The sequence below is a fragment of the Gobio gobio genome, assembly GCF_949357685.1.
Source record: "Gobio gobio genome assembly, chromosome: 4".
Classification (NCBI taxonomy): domain Eukaryota; kingdom Metazoa; phylum Chordata; class Actinopteri; order Cypriniformes; family Gobionidae; genus Gobio; species Gobio gobio.
Window position 1 is genome coordinate 38,606,865 of NC_137100.1, and position 17,348 is coordinate 38,624,212.

Sequence of the window (17,348 nt, forward strand, 5' to 3'; positions counted from 1 at the left end):
TTCCATATAAAGCTCATTCTTATGCTTATTCATGATTTTTATTCATACAAATAATAATACATCCTTATGTCTATATAGCCCTATTCTCAGCATTTTACAGAAATTGATGTGATTCATGTATACAGAGAGGAGTTGAGAAGGAAAGAGAGGGATGTTTGTGAGAAAAGAGGAACTATATCACTAAGAAATTAGTATTATTAGAGCAAACGGATGATTATCATGGTAAATTGTGAAAGGAGAGGAGAGTGGGGAACACCTTCCTCTCTCCTTCTCTGTCTTTCCTGCAGTTGTGTCAGACTGCAGTATTATCCCCGACGGGCTTTAAAAAGCACTTTCTGTTCTGCCGAAATGATAATGATGATTATGATGTTATGGTGCTTTAACTCTTTGTCTCTCTTTGTCTTTTTTTCTGTCTCTGTCTGTCTGCAGAGGATGAGTTGTAGCTATCTCCTATGTACCATCCTGCTCTTCGTGGCCGTTCTGCTCGCAGTTACAGTGACGGGAACCATTCTTCTTATGAACCACTACCAGGCTCCCCCCATGTCGGATGGTCCGCCCCATATTAGCACCAATCAGGACGAAGCCAATGCGTTGGTGACAGTTGAGAGAGGTGATGGATCACGCATTAATATCTTCATCGACCCCAACTGCCCTGATTATAACAGTAACTTCTTGCGGCTGGAAGGCGTGCAGACATCTTTGCTGCACTCGCTCACTGACCACGATACGGATCTCAAATCCGTCAAAGGTCAGGATCGAGCACTATTGGTCAACTTGGCGGAGGAAGTTGCTAAGCTGTCAGCCCATGCGGGCCAGCTGAAGATGGACTATGAGTCTCTCAGACGAGGACAAGGCAACCTGGGACAGGACCTGAACACACTGCAGACTGAACAGAGCAGACTTATACAGGTAATGGCATGCAGATACAGCTGCATCTTTAGCTACATTTAACAGTAAGGTAGATGCATGTGGGTATTGACAAAGTGTATCCATGGAGCACATCCTGAGTTAAATGTGTTCCTGGTTCAACATATTTTGTTGATCCAGGAACAACATTCCTGTCCGAAAATTTAGTTCTAACCATATCCTTACCCCTAAACCTTAGTTATCCCTAAAATAGAGGGAAATGATTGGTAAATAACACCGGTGTAGAAGCACCAAACCCTAAACTTGGATTGTAAGCCTAAACTTGACATTAACTGTAAACTTGTCCCTCAAATCTGATCGTTTGATCGGAATATTGTTCCACGATCATCAAAGATGTTGATCCAGGAACATGATGTACTTGGTGAAATCAGGTTCTGCATCATGGATTTTTTTCTTCTTTTTTTATCAAGATTTTTGGTTTAAAGAGCACCTATCATGGAATTTTGAAATGTACCTTTCATGTAGTGTGTAACATGGATCTAAGTGAACAAAAACATACTGCATAGTTTGAAATATGACAGTGCACCGTATATATAGTTATTTTCTTTCAAAAGTAAGAGTCGACTCTGAGTCATTTTTAAGAATCGTTAGAAGACCGAAGCTTTTTCTCTGACTAGATGACGTCAACTTGTAAAGTTATTTGAATACGATACGCCCACTTATTGCGCTCCAAGATGCCAGTGAAAACTAGAAAACATCATGGCGACAAGACGCTGTGTTCTGAAGTGCGACTCAAAAGCAAACTTTTTTCATCTGCCCAAGGATGAGCATTTGAAGACTAAGTGGCTTGAAGACAAACCAAACATCGTCGCGATTGATTGTTTATTAGTCGTCAAATGTATGTTTCGCGATCTCAGGAAGCTTTTATTATGGACTTTTATTATGGCACATGTTTCTTCTTCGTCTGTCTGTCCATGGACTACATGTGCACAGAGCGCCCTCCGGCTGCCAGTATGAATTGAAAACAACACATAAGAGACTCAATCGCTCATGATTAGGCTATATCTGCGCATTTTGAGGAAGTATTGAATAAAAAATACTCCTCTGTTTAGAAATTTGACACAGACATATGAGAATCTATCAATATGTCTCCTCATCTGCACACTTTTGAACTAAAAGCCCTGAGGGATGTTGATTTGCCGCGAGTCTTCGTGAGGAGAATAGAGGAGTTTTTTATGAATGAGATCAGCTGAGGCTCATATTACAACCAAACGGTACCGACGCGGTTTTCATATTCATAACTCCTGACACATTAACAAATGACTGTCACTATAAGACTTTGATGGGCGTTCCGTTTCTGAAAATATCTGCACAGACTATACCAATCACAACTGACTGGGTCATCGGACCAATCACCGCAGATTAGCGCCACGTAAAGGCAGGGTTTTGAAAAGTGAATCCCTAAAGGAATCATTTGAGAATCGCTGTCAAAACAGGTAAAAAATAAATGCATATTATAAGAAAACTAAAGTCTTTTTTGTCATTGCATGCATGCAAAACTGTTGTTGGGGACTTCTAAAACAATATTTGGAACATTTTAAATGCCATGATAGGTGCTCTTTAAATAAAAAAAATTGTATATATTTGTTTTTCTCCATTTTAAAAACTTTCTTCTGCTTCGGTCATTTTAAATGGTGAGATTAGTTTTTGAAAGTGTAATTAGGTCAACAAATTAATTAATATGTGAAAACTATTTTTAGATATAGCATAGCAGCTCTTTACAAAAAGTGACTACTTATTTATTTAGACATAAGAAATTATGTTATAGTTGCAATAACTGAGATTTGAAACATTGGTGCAACATAAGACATCTGAAATCACAGTTACAATACAGTCTCCACATGTTCAGAACTGCACTGAAAAGCAGTTGTGCCTTCAGCTCAGCAGTAGCTTTTGTCAAACCATTAAACTTCTGGGAAATGGACAGGATCCATAATAAATGACGTTTCAGGGAGAATAATGCTGCGTTAACACTTGGTATGTTTCCCGGAGTCTGAACCTCAGTTCGATTGCCACCCCGCTGGTTTGTTCTCACACTTTATGCTGTTTCAAACCGTGGCTCATTTGCAAAATGCTTTTTCATCAAGTGTGAGACCCAGTGAAAGCTGTTTATCACCATCGCCAGCCAGTTTGAAATCTTAAAGTTAGTAATGGAGATAATGTTCACTGGAATTGCCCTTGTATATCAGAAACTGAATGTTAGTCTACCCATCCATCAGTTTATGCAATCTTTACAGTGCATAGGCGGCACATGAGCTGCATTTGAAGAGTCATGTATACCATGATCGAACAGTGCAGTTACATTTAATGCTGTATAGAGGTGTAGAGCAGCAAATAATGTTTTGAATTAGTATTTTAAATATGAATAGAGCCATCAGAAAGACTTCTCAGAATCACAAGTACACAACCACAAGCACTCTTTGAAAAAAATTTTGGTTACACTTTATTTTAAGTTAATATTAATTTACATGTACTTACTATAGAGTTACAGTTAGGGTTTGGTTTAGGGTTAGGTACTTGTAATTATGCATACTTTACCTTAAGTACATGTAGTTGTCACAATCACCAGTGAGAGTGCCCCTGATTACCCCCTGAGGGCACTCCACCCCGGACTGTCACTCCATCACAAACTACATTACCCATAATCCTTTGCCCGGACTCATCATCACTCATTGTTTGCACCTGTGTCTCATCACCTCATTACCCCATTACCCCAGCCTATATAAACCATGTTCACTCTGTCATTCACTGCGAAGTCTTGTTTGTTTGTCTATACCGCATTTCTGAGCATTCTCCCTGGTTTCATGTCTCTTGGTTTTGGATTTCGTGCCTGTTCCATGGATTACCCGTTTGCCTGTCTCTCTTGTCCTGTTTGCCTTATTGGACTGATAACATGTTATGACCTCTTGCCTGTTTGAAGAATACGAGTGTGGATTACCCTTCTTCCACAAATGAATCCATCAGCACAGATAATTTGTCTCCGACAGGGTGACAGCCCGATTGAGGACTATGTGCAAGACTTTATAGAACTAGCACATCTTTCCACAATGGACACGCTATGTTTAATTATATTATTTCGAGGAGGCCTTGCTGAGCCGCTCAGTTCATATATGCCACTGCACAATCCCAACTGGACTTTAGAACATTATATAGACATTGCATTGCAACTGAGCGGCTCTGCTTTTACAGTGGGTGTCATGGAGGAGGATTGTGACATTTCCACTGCATCTGCCAAGATGGCCACCACCATGCTAGTGCATTCTGCCAAGGTAGCCACAGACCTGCGTTCAGAGATGGCTCCAGCCACAGACCTGCGTCCAGAGATGGCTCCAGCCACAGACCTGCGTCCAGAGATGGCTCCAGTCACAGACCTGCGTCCAGAAATGGCTCCAGCCACAGACCTGCGTCTAGAGATGGCTCCAGCCACAGACCTGCGTCCAGAGATGGCGGCTCCAGCCACTGACCAGCGTCCAGAGATGGCGGCTCCAGCCACTGACCAGCGTCCAGAGATGCCGGCTCCAGCCACTGACCAGCGTCCAGAGATGGCGGCTCCAGCCACTGGCCAGAGTCCAGAGATGGCGGCTCCAGCCACTGGCCAGCGTCCAGAGATGGCGGCTCCAGCCACTGGCCAGCGTCCAGAGATGGCGGCTCCAGCCACTGGCCAGCGTCCAGAGATGGCGGCTCCAGCCACTGGCCAGCGTCCAGAGATGGCTGCTCCAGCCACTGGCCAGCGTCCAGAGATGGCTCCAGCCCCAACCCGTGGTCAGAGTCCAGAGAGGACTCTGACCTGGCCACCTGCTCTGCCCGCGCCGCCCAGGCGCCTTGCTCTGCCCGCTCCGCCGTGGGGGTCTCCAAGACTGCCTGCACTGCTGTGGTGGTCGTCTGCTCCACCGTGGGGGTCTCCAAGACTGTCTGTGCTGCTGTGGTGGTCATCTGCTCCACCGTAGGGGTCTCCAAGACTGTCTGCGCTGCTGTGGTGGTCGTCTGCTCCGCCATTGGGATCTTCAACCTTGTCTGCGCTGCTGTGGTGGTCGTCTGCTCCACCCTGGCTGCCTGCTCTGCCTACGCCAATCTGGTCATCTGCCCGGCCTCCTCCGCCCTGGCCGCCTACGCCTTCCTGGCTGCCTGATCTGCTTGAGTCTCCAGGCCCTCTTCCGCTCCACGGGCCTGGCCCTCCATCCCGACCCCTGGTTCCACCTCCGCTCCTCCTCCCTCCTGGACAGTTTAGGAGCATCTGGAAGCCATGTTTCTCCCTGGTTTCATGTCTCTTGGTTTTGGATTTCGAGCCTGTTCCGTGGATTACCCGTTTGCCTGTCTCTCTTGTCTTGTTTGCCTTATTGGACTGATTACAAGTTATGACCTCTTGCCTGTTTTGCCTGGATTACCCTTTAATAAAGCTGCATTTGGATCTTCTACCTTCTGTCTCAGAGCAGTTTGTTTCAGAAGTATGTGTGTGTTACCAATATTTTTTGTTTGGTTGGTTTGTTTGTCATTTATTAATTTTAACTATTTATGATTTTTTAATAAAATGATTTACCATTCAAATGTTTGGGGTCGGTAAGGTTGCTTTAATATTTTTGTCATGGTTTTGTCTTCTGTCTTCCTTGGTGCTCAAGAAACATTTCTTATCATTATTAATGCTTAAAACTTGCTTAGTATTTTGTGGAAACATTTTCAGGATTCTTTGAATAGAAAGTTTAAAAGAACAGCATTTATTTGACATGGAATTTTTTGTAACAATGTAAAAGTTATTGTCACTTCTGATAGTATTAATTTCTTTAAAAAAAAAACTGGCTGACCCTAAACTTTTGAATGGTAGTACATGCTCTCATACAAGATTTATGAGGATGAATGGTGTATATAACATTTAAAAAACTGTATATTGGCAGTCTAATGCAATACAATTATGAAAATAGAAACATGAAACTATAATTTTAAGAAAGCAAACGTAAATTTAATTAAAATAATAATTAAAAAAATAATTAAATAGATATTAAATTATGATGATGCAAAGTTAAAGGCTGCTCTGATGCTGCATTTAATTTAATAATTTACACAGAAGCAAAAGATTTAACACAAGAGAAACAAACCACAACACAGTTGTAACATCTGAGCAGGGATGACGCTGAGTGAGATCCAATTGCAGCAAGGACATTTTTTGAAGACATAAACAAAGTAAATCCATAGACAATGGCAAAGAAACCACCACACGAACACACATACTGGGAAACAGGATACAGGATACAAGGATAGATGAACAGCATACAGATACACCGGGAATTGGTGACATAGCCCCCTCCTTAAGGAGTGGCTTCCAGACACTCCACAATCCAACAAGGAAAGAAAAAAGAATAGAAAAAAAGTTCAGGAGGGTGGTGGAACGGAGGCAGAACAGGGGGAGGGATGGTGGGCCAGACCCATGCAGGGGAACGGGAGAAGGACCCTGGCATGAGCATGACCTTGATGGGCCTGGGAGTGTGGGCGGACCTGGGCCATGGAGCGTGAGCGGACCTTGGAGTTCCGGAGGCCATGGAGGCGCAGGCCATTCAGAGGACCACGGAGGCGCCGGAAGCTCAGGGAACCACGGAGGCTCGGACAGTTCAGGGAGCCATGGAGGCTTAGGCAGTTCAGGGAGCCATGGCGGTTTAGGCAGTTCAGGGAGCCATGACGGCTTAGGCAGCTCAGGGAGCCATGGTGGCTTAGGCAGTTCAGGGAGCCGTGACAGTTCAGGGAGCCATGGCTCAGACAGTTCAGGGAGCCATGGAGGATTAGGCAGTTCAGGAAGCCATGCCAGCGCGGCCTTCAAGGCCTTCTCAGGGTACCAACTGCCCCCCAAAAAAACGTTCTTGGGCGGAGCTATGGGGTCAAGACCTGGAACCATCTCTGGACTGGAGACGGGAGGCGGAGTCCACTCTGGTCTGGAGATGGGAGGTGGGGTCCACTCTGGACTGGAGATGGGAGGCAGAGTCCACTCTGGACTGGAGATGGGAGGCGGAGTCCACTCTGGACTGGGGACAGGAGATGGAGTCTTCTCTGCACTCGTGACAGGAGACGGAGTCCTCTCTGGACTCAGGACGGAAAGAGACGGAGCCCTCTCTGGACGCTGGTCAGGGGCAGGAGTGGTCTCTGGACGCTGGTTAGTGGCTGGAGCCCTCTCTGGATGCTGGTCAGGGGCTGGAGCCATCTCTGGACGCTGGTCAGTGGCCAAAGAAATCTCTGGATGCTGGTCAGGGGCCGGAGCCATCTCTGGACGCTGGTCAGTGGCTGGAGTCATCTCCGGACGCTGGTCAGTGGCTGGGCCAAGCTCTGTGGTTGTCGGAGTTTGATGCATGGTGCTTCCATACAAAAATCCTTTTGGAGAGGTATTCTCCTCAACCGCCCCAACAGTGAAGGAGGACCCGGTGAGCTGGAGAGCACAGTCCAGGAACTTGCTCAGTGATCCTCGAGGACCATCACGGATGAGTTTTGATTGTAGCGGGTTGTTAAGTCCATAGCAAAAGAAATCAATGAGTGCAAAGTCTGGGAGGTCAGTGAAATTGGCAATACCTAAGAAGTCCTGGATGTGGTCTTCGAGTGATCAAGTTCCCTGACGAAAGCAGGCAAGACGTACGGCTAGATCCATTGTGGTCGGTCGATCTGTAACATCTGAGCAGGGATGACGCTGAGTGAGATCCAATTGCAGCAAGGACATTTATTGAAGACATAAACAAAGTAAATCCATAGACAACGGCAGAGAAACCATGACACGAATACACATACTGGGAAACAGGATACAGGATACAAGGATAGAGGAACAGCATGCAGATACACCGTGAATTTGTGACAACAATGAAATCGCCACAACACAGCGAAATCGGCACATCGGAAATTGTCATATGCTTGCACACAAACGGGCCTATATATATATATATATATACACTCACCTAAAGGGTTGAGATCTGGTGACTGTGGGGGCCATTTTGTGGGGGCCAGTGAACTCATTGTCATGTTCAAGAAACCAATTTGAAATTATTCGAGCTTTGTGACATGGTGCATTATCCTGCTGGAAGTAGCCATCAGAGGATGGGTACATGGTGGTCATAAAGGGATGGACATGGTCAGAAACAATGCTCAGGTAGGCCGTGGCATTTAAACGATGCCCAATTGGCACTAAGGGGCCTAAAGTGTGCCAAGAAAACATCCCCCACACCATTACACCACCACCACCAGCCTGCACAGTGGTAACAAGACATGATGGATCCATGTTCTCATTCTGTTTACTCCAAATTCTGACTCTACCATCTGAATGTCTCAACAAAAATCGAGACTCATCAGACCAGGCAACATTTTTCTTGTCTTCAACTGTCCAATTTTGGTGAGCTCATGCAAATTGTAGCCTCTTTTTCCTATTTGTAGTGGAGATGACATTCTGACATTCAGTTTGGAGTTCAGGAGATTGTCTTGACCAGGACCACACCCCTAAATGCATTGAAGCAACTGCATGTGATTGGTTGATTAGATAATTGCATTAATGAGAAATTGAACAGGTGTTCCTAATAATCCTTTACAGGGTTGCCAACTTTTAAGATCAGGTTGGAGTGAGATTTTCTTTTTTTGGGGGGGCTAACGGTATACAACGGTATATCGATTTCGATTTCAGTATCAATTCATAGCCTGCTGTACATATAAGGAAATAAGGATATGTACGTTATTAACATTTTTAAATTTCACATTTAAAGAAATCTAGTGTTTGATCATATCTAAGTATTTATTCAAATGCAAAACTGCTTTTTTTTTGAGCAACTAGATTAGATACATGTATATTGATTAAAGAGCCATAAAGGCACCAGTGGGTAATGGCATTACTGAAAGTATTTTTTTTCGAGCCACAAAATGACTCTAATTTGCCTCTTTGAATAAGAATTCTCTCATTTAACCTTAATTACTACACTAATTCTAATATAAATAATAAAAATATTAGAAGAAAAACATTTTAAGTGGTCATTAATGGACCATAATTATTTCACAAATAGTATATAGATATATATCTCCAAAATATCTCAAAATATTCAATAAATAGCCTATTATTGAACTGAAATATAGAACATTTATTCAATTGAAAAATAGTTAAGGTGTATGGTCACATTTGACCATCAATGTGTATGAGTGTGACCAATTAGTAGGCTAAGGAATACCTGAGGGTTAAATACAATAAAAAACATTAACATTATGTGAACAATGTTGCATCTCCATGATCACTCTAAAACGATCCTGTATGGTTGACGTAATAATCAATGCACACGATGCTGTACTGTTTACCAAAACTTGCTGCAAACACCTGTAAAGTGGAGCTGTTGTGTATCAAGCCATTCAAATGTATTGACACAGTGCTAGAAATATTGAGAGCTCCGTGAAGCACGTGACAGCGCGCATCGCTGGGAGATGAGAGAGCGTTGCAACTCCGTTTTTCAACACTCTGGCTTTAACTGTTATGTATTAGCGCCAAAACGTTATTTATTGTTTGAATTTCGCATTAAAACTTAAAAGAATTTAAAAGCTTAGACTTTGTTTAATATCAAAAGCAGGTTTGGCAATTTGGCGTGAGATTAAGTTGGGCAGCGTGAGAGCGTGAGACTGAGCCTGAAAGCGTGAGTATCACGCCAAATGCGTGAGAGTTGGCAACCCTGCCTTTAGGTGAGTGTATATATATATATATTTGCTACTTGTTTATGTGTGAAGCTCCTCTTTAATAAATGTGGCACTTAATGCAGGGTCTAATGATCTAAGGAAATTCAAATTTTGATATCCAATATATTTTTATGAACATTTGAAGTTTCTAAGGAGCAATACATTATCATTCTGTTGCGCATTTAGCCCATTTCACGGTGCCGTTTCTATAAAGGTGTATTAACGCTAACATGCAAGCTTCAATGGACTAATAAAACCCTAATTTTGAACTAACATTTTTTTATGAATCATTGAATGAATAGACTAACGAATATCCAAAATTTTGAACAGTTTTTACTGTACCTATATATTTTTTTATGAATCCTTGAATTTCCCATTGAATGGGTCCAATAGAGCCATCTGTTGCCCAAGCAGCCTATTTCACTGTGCTTTTTCTTAACCACACGTGTGTTAAAGTTAACATGCAGGATTTATACTAGTGTAAATGGACTTACGAAATCCAAATTGTTAATAGTTTTTACCACACCAATGTTTTTATGGACCCTTGAACTTTGCACATATTAATATTGTTGAATAACACTGTTTCATCACAACTCACGTAAATTATGCTTTAAAGCTATCATTTGGGCTCCGTACTAGATGTAACAATATTACTAATATTAAACAGTATTTACTCAACCAATTTACCTTTAAATGACACTTTTAATTTGCATAGCTTCTGTATATAAATATACACATTTACTCATAGCAGTATTTACTCAGCTATGAAAAGACACCTTTATTTAACTTCAAGGACCACCATGTGTCAGAATGCCACTGATTTATTTATTTTCCGTATATTGTAATTTCCTTGTCCTGCAAGGTTCTTAAAGGGTAACTTCAGTGATTTAGCATTAAGCTTTGTATTTAAACTGGGTCATTTATGCAGTAGAAATGTGAAATTATTTTTGAATTTGGTGCCTTCTAGACTGAGAAAAGACAGAAAATGTATTTTTGTCTCATATGGATGAAAGACAACAACTCCCAGAATGCACTTGCTTCGCTGCCCTACGAGGCCACTCCGTACACCATCGTTTTGATCTTCATAGTAATACAATCATTTCGTCCCAGTTAGAGAATAAACACTACAAATAAAAACTGAACGTGTCTTTTCAATAAAGTGTGAGTGAGCCGAACGAAAGTCACGGCACAGATGCAGCAGTGTCAGATTTCAATCCTCACGAAGAGCTGAGCAGAGCTGAGGTAACGTTAAGCGCCAGTCTGGCACGTTTTCAGATCACATATGGAAGCTAAACTATCAAAGGAATTAACTGAAAAGTTGAAACACTCACTTTACACTGCACCGGATTCCGATATTATGATTGTCCGTGCGGCCATCTGTGTCTTACATTCTGTGCGTGAGATCTCTCCCCTGTGGGTGGGTTGATAACATGCGGAACAGCTCCATCTAGTGGCTGTGGTCTTTGCCACTGGCCAAAAAAATCATCCGATGACGCAAAAGGACGATATTTGCATCATCGGAGGAATTTTTCCAGAAATAAAATGCATAATTCTCTCATCTCAGGGGGATATGAGGGGGGAAAGTGCCATAATTTGAATATACTACCGGGTTTCTACTGATACAAAGCCTAATGCTAAATCACTGAAGTTATCCTTTAATAGGGAGGATTTCCTGCTACTCCAGAGCTTTTTAAAAGTGTGTTGACTTTCACTCTGGCTTCCTGTAAAATATTGTACTCCGACTGCATTATGGTAGTGTTATATTCGCATACATTGTGTTATTTTGCCAGTTGAGGACAGAGAAAGCTGATATGAGGACATTGATACTAGATGGCAACTGCTGTATTCTATAGACTTCAGTTTCAGGGCTGGGGAACAGCCGATGCTGCCTGTTTTCTTGTGTTAAGTGAATTACAACAGAGTTAAAGCCTGACTTTAATCTGAATTACGAAGATTTAAGGTTTAGGATTAATACCATCTCTCTCTAACCACAAGTTACTGACAAGCTCCTACACACCAAATCTGTCTAACATACACACACACGCACACACACGCACACACACACACACACACACACACACACACACACACACACACACACACACACACACACACACACACACACACACACACACAGCGGGGCAGGAGTGAAAGAGAGTTGTTTATCACTACCAAACACCTGTGCGACAGAGAAAGGCGTTAGCAAAATCCCCCCTGAATAGAAAATAATCCTTTGCTTTCTGATGACTTTTAGACAGCATTGGTGACTTGTGTTTGTGGGTATGAGTGTGAATGGTAGTGAATGTGAGAGGTAAAATGCTAATTAATTATTTAAAAATCATACAATGTTGATAAAAATATGATAAAATTACAGACCTCTACATGCTTTTTAAGTAGGAAAACCTGCAAAATCTGCAGTGTATCAAATACTTGTTCTCCCCACTGTATATATAGTATATATATATATATATATATATATATATATATATATATATATATATATATATATATATATATATATAGTATATAATAGTGGTGGGCATAGATAATTTTTTTTAATCTAGATTAATCTCACTGTAATCTTGGAATTAATCTAGATTAAAATGGCTCATTTGAATTCTGCCGATGGCATTCAGAATATGTGTGCTCGTAAGTGATCGTTTGTCTTTTTGTAGTTTGAATAATAAATAAATTCTGTCCCTTTAAGACCTGATGCACGCATGGATCCCAAACACTGTTCCTGTGAGTTGGTTATGACTGTGTTTACGTTAAAACTCACCAAGATGGGCATTGAGACACTTTTGAGTGTATTTGACCATTAATAAGCTGGAAAAAGGAGCTAATTTTTGCACTTGTATGTCAGAGTTAGCTTTATTACGGTATGTGTGTGTGCACTTCAGATGCGAGCGCGAAATCTGCGGGAATTAGTAGAATTAACGTTATGTGTAACCCCGCGCGAAATTCAGACCGGTCACACCAATACTAACACGCTGTCATGAGGAAAAATCCAGCAGAACAACCGTTCGCAATTTTCAGAGGATTAAACGGACTGATTGAGAGGATGCAAGTGTGTGTCAACTCGCTGTCGATTGGAGAGGAGAGCGCAGCTGATATCGATACTATAGAAAATGAGTATCGTATCGTTTCAGATATTTCAGTATCGATACATATCGAAATATCGATATTTTATCGATAACACTAGTAGGCATACACACAGGTTCGAAGACTCGTTCTTTCGCAGCTACAGTGCAATTCGGCTAGGTATACATCCGCGCTAAAATATCAAGGTGAAAGTCATCATAGCTTGAGTATAGACCCAGCTCCCAACCCAACTTTGTGAATAGATTAACAGCAATATTTTTTTTATCGTCCGATGAGAGTCTCACGTTAACGCAGCACGTTAACGCCGATAACGGCCCACCACTAATATATATATATATATATACATTTTGGTTGAGCTTTGATACAGTTTCAATAAATAGTTGCATTTGTGAAATCTGAAAAAGAGCACAGAAAGCAACACTCAGCACAGACTGAGTGCAACTAAAGAGTGATGAAAAAGAGGCAGCGGTGGGTGTGCAGTTACCGTAGAAACAGTGTAAAAATGTGTCATCCCCAAATTTATCAAACCTTATTAATAAAGGGCACTTATACCTGTAATTATCTCCCTTCACATGAAAAATTAAACATAGACAGTTCCCCTGTCACAGATTAAACCCAGTTCTGTATTAAATTGTAATGCCAGTTTAATTGTTAATTTGTGGTGAAACCAGCTCTGAGGTAGGATTTCAGGTTACACATGATAGCATTTTAACACATATGCTCCATAAAGCTGCAGGATATGCACACACTAACAGTATAGACCTCCCCTCCCCCTTAAAGCTCCAAGAGTAAATAGCATCACCTATAAAAGTGATAAATACTGGCGAGGGATGAAAGTGTTGAGCTCTGTGTGAATCTGTTTCAGGTCTAGTGGCATTTTAGCTTCAGTGACTATTCCGTTTACACTCTGAAAGTAAAGGAGGTAATTCCGCACTGTCAATGATCTCAGTATTACAACTTGCTGATATAACCCCAGAAAAGCCCTGAAGCTGTAGGTTGCTTCCTATGGGCATTACACTGTCAGTGCACAAGCATGTGTGTGTTTGCATCATGTGCGAGTGTTGTAGGTGTCAAACCAACCATGATCCATAGGGTTCAGTGCGCTAATAGTCAAGGGTCCCAGAGAACATCATTTGGTGTGGTACAGTGTATTAGTAATGGTCCTGCCTGTTTCCCTGTCCCATAAGAGGAATTGGACTCATTGCATTCAAAAGGCACAAGACAGAAGCGTGTGTTTGGTTAACTTTTGAATCCATTAAAGGGGTTAAATCACCTTAATACTTAAATCAAAATGTTTTGGAATATTTTCTTCCACGTGTTCATCATCATTTTTGTGAGCATCAGCATTGTAATTTGCATGCAGTACATTACTATTCAAAGTTTGTGATCAGTACTTTTTTTTAAAAGAAATTACTACTGTTCTGAAAGGAAACATAAAATTGATTGAAAGTGACAGTAAAGACATTTATAATGTTACAAAATATTAGTATTTCAAATAAATGCTGTTCTTTTGATCTTTCTATTCCCTAAAAAAATCAGTTTCCACAAAAATATAAGCAGCAGAACTGTTTTTAACAATGTTAATAATAAGAAATGTTTATTGAGCACCAAATCAGCATATTATAATGATTTCTGAAGGATCATGTGACACTGAAGACTGGAGTAATGGTGCTAAAAGTTAAGATTTGTAATCACAGGTATAAATTAAATTTCTAAATATATTAACTGCCCTATCATACACCCGGCACAATGCAACGTCAGGCACAACGCAAGTGTTTTTTGCTAGTTTCAGCCTGACGCAGTTGTCATTTTCACGTCCAGCACCACATTGTTTAAATAGCAAATGCACTCGCACCCATCTGTTCACCCATGGGCGTGCTTGTCTGAAAAGGAAGTGTGTTCAAGCGCATTGTTGGCGCATTGCTATTTTGAGGCAACTGACAACATATAGCGCATATAGGCGGGTGCACAACGTGCATACACTCTGCTTATTACACAAGCAGCAGCACACAAACATTTTTAAATATTAAAAATAAAAGGATACCTCTCTGTAGAAGCGTTCAGTCTTTCTGCTTGCAAATTCTGCCATGTGAATATTGAATCCGCCATGGTGCAAGCGCAACAGGCTTTTAAAGGGAATGGGAGATGAGACTCTTTTTTTTACTGCATGTTACGCCCAAAACACACCCATGACTCATTAAGAGCAGGGGCGCGGGAAGATGTTTTAGGTTGGGGGTGCTGTGATTTTTGATTGGGGGGGGGGGGGGGGGGGTTACAAATTGCCAGTGTTGTTTAAGTTACTCTAAAAAAGTTATGAATTACTAGTTACTAATTACATCTTCAATAGTGTAATTTGATTAGCCTACTCTAGCTACAAATTACTCTCTCCAAAATGTATTTAATTACTTATTACTAATTAGGCTACTTCCCAAATCTATATCAACCTCGACTAGTTAAGCGATTCAAGGATAGACTTGAAACGGTTCTTTTAATTCATTAAAATAAATAATATAAAACTACATCAATTATTCTGACCAAAGTAGGCCTATTACAAATGTTAGAAGGATACATAAAAACATGCATTTTAAAGTTAGACTTTAAATGTTGATGTTAGTTCCATTATTGTATTATATATATAATTGTATTTAGTATTTAGTTCAATTACTTCAGAAGTAGCCTAACTGTAATTAAATTACAGAAAAAATAAGAGTAATCCCTTTTCTTTACTTTTTCAAGGGAAAATTACAGTAACTAATTACTTAGTTACACCCAACACTGCTTGTAGCCATTAAAACACGTATTTAGTTTCAGTTTAAATATTATAATGTTATTTTTTTATTAAATGTAGGCTACGTTGAAAAGTGAACAGGACACATAAGATGCATAATAGCCTTTATCAGAAGACGGGGGTCTTCAATAAGTTAAATAATACTGCAATAAGTTTTGTTTTGTTGAAAGCCTTACATTGAATTTCGTTTTGTATACATTGTATCTTAATTTTAATAAATATTTGATCAACCAAATTGCCCGGATTTAATAAATAATAAGCAAATAGCCTATAACAGACAATGACATGGAGGCGGCGCGCTGCGTGTACAACGGCTTAAATGAACAACTACTATAAAAAAAGAAAAGAAAAAAAAAACCTTAGTCTGGGGCAGCCCTATTTCAGATAGGCCTATATTTGATCAAGAATGTCACAAAGGGAGTTCTGGGTTGAGCGCGCGGTGCTGAGCGGAATGAGCTTCAGAAATCAACGGAATCTCCAGAAAGGTGCTCTCCACTGGAGGAAATATTACCGCTCTTTCTATACGCACACACCGCAACGGTCACAATATGACCTCATGTAGGCTATGTTTTAAAAACATAATTCAACATATAAATAATAAATTTTAATGGGCCACTTAAAATGTTTATTACAAATAAATGATTAAATCCTAAAAATGAATAAATGTAAATGTACAAAAATGTGCATTGCAATCCTTTGAAACCAGGGGGTGCTGCAGCACCCCCACTTCCCGCGCCCCTGATTAAGAGAGGTACAACCCTTTTCGACCACACAAACTTTTGGCCACTAGCTTATTGTTGTTCATAGTTTCCAGGATTTTTTTTAATCACCATGGTATTTATTTTTTGTAAATATTAATACGTTAATTTTAATTTTCGTTTTGAGGAAAAATAACTACATGATTCTGTCTCTTTTTATTCCACATAATTGTCTTTCTTTATCTCTCTACATATGCTATAATTTAAACTTACCTTACAAAATACTTCTGATGATTCAAAGACCATGTTGAGTCCATACTTTTTACTGATACTGTTCTAATTCCTTCAAAACTCTGCCTAAAATCCATGTACAGAGAGGATAAAACTTGTGAGATTTAGTAAAATTTCATAGTTTATATTCATAGCTCATCAGTTATAGCACATATAGACAGTGTGCGTTCTGCTCAAATGTGTAGGTGTCCTTTAAAGATCATTGTATAGGACGCATTGTTGAGCTGCAGGCGAGAACAGAACACTCATGAATTATGTTGAACGTGCCTCACAAACAATGACACAGCTACACACTCATGCTCACAGGAACACTGATGGTTTTCCATCTAAAGTGGGTCAGATCATAAGTTTATAGGGAAAAGGCACGCAATGGTCTTACTTTTTTGTAGACAAGCTATAGCAGGTTCAACTTACTGTCTCAAGCATAAAATCACACTGTAAATCTTGCACAAAGACCATTACAGCTCTATTGCATGTCAAGTATTTGAACTGAAATGACAGTTAGCCTTATGGAACCTGTCTCCCAGAGAGATTTTGCCTTCTCATAGGCTACAAGGGTTTTTCATTTTCACTGGACAATGAGCAGTTTGCTTCAATGGTTCAAAGCTTTCTATATGTCCAGGAAATAAACCTATAGTGTTCCCATAAGTTAAAGCCATCACACAGATCTACACTTGGCACAAGAATTGTTTTCTGTTGTGCTGCAGAGCTATAATTGAACATTTTGCTGTCCAAGGCATTAAAGTGAATCTCAAGACACTGCATGTTATCCACAATAGCTGATATAAGCTGAACTTATGTTGAGATACTAAACAAGTAGGCCTATATAATAATAAGCTGCTGATCAACCGCATCGATCCGATTCTCTGCTTGCA

General features: G+C 40.5%; 1 protein-coding gene across 1 annotated transcript in view; it reads left to right on the forward strand.

Annotated features, from left to right (window-relative positions):
- The window catches only part of fibcd1b (fibrinogen C domain containing 1b), a gene marked incomplete at both ends in the record, with an annotated part of 171,726 nt that overhangs the window by 69,347 nt on the left and 85,031 nt on the right, over nucleotides 1–17,348 (forward strand). Inside the window, one exon of the mRNA XM_079815763.1 lies at nucleotides 430–909. Coding sequence (XP_079671889.1) covers nucleotides 430–909 — 480 coding nt within the window. The remainder of the gene's footprint in view (nucleotides 1–429; nucleotides 910–17,348) is intronic.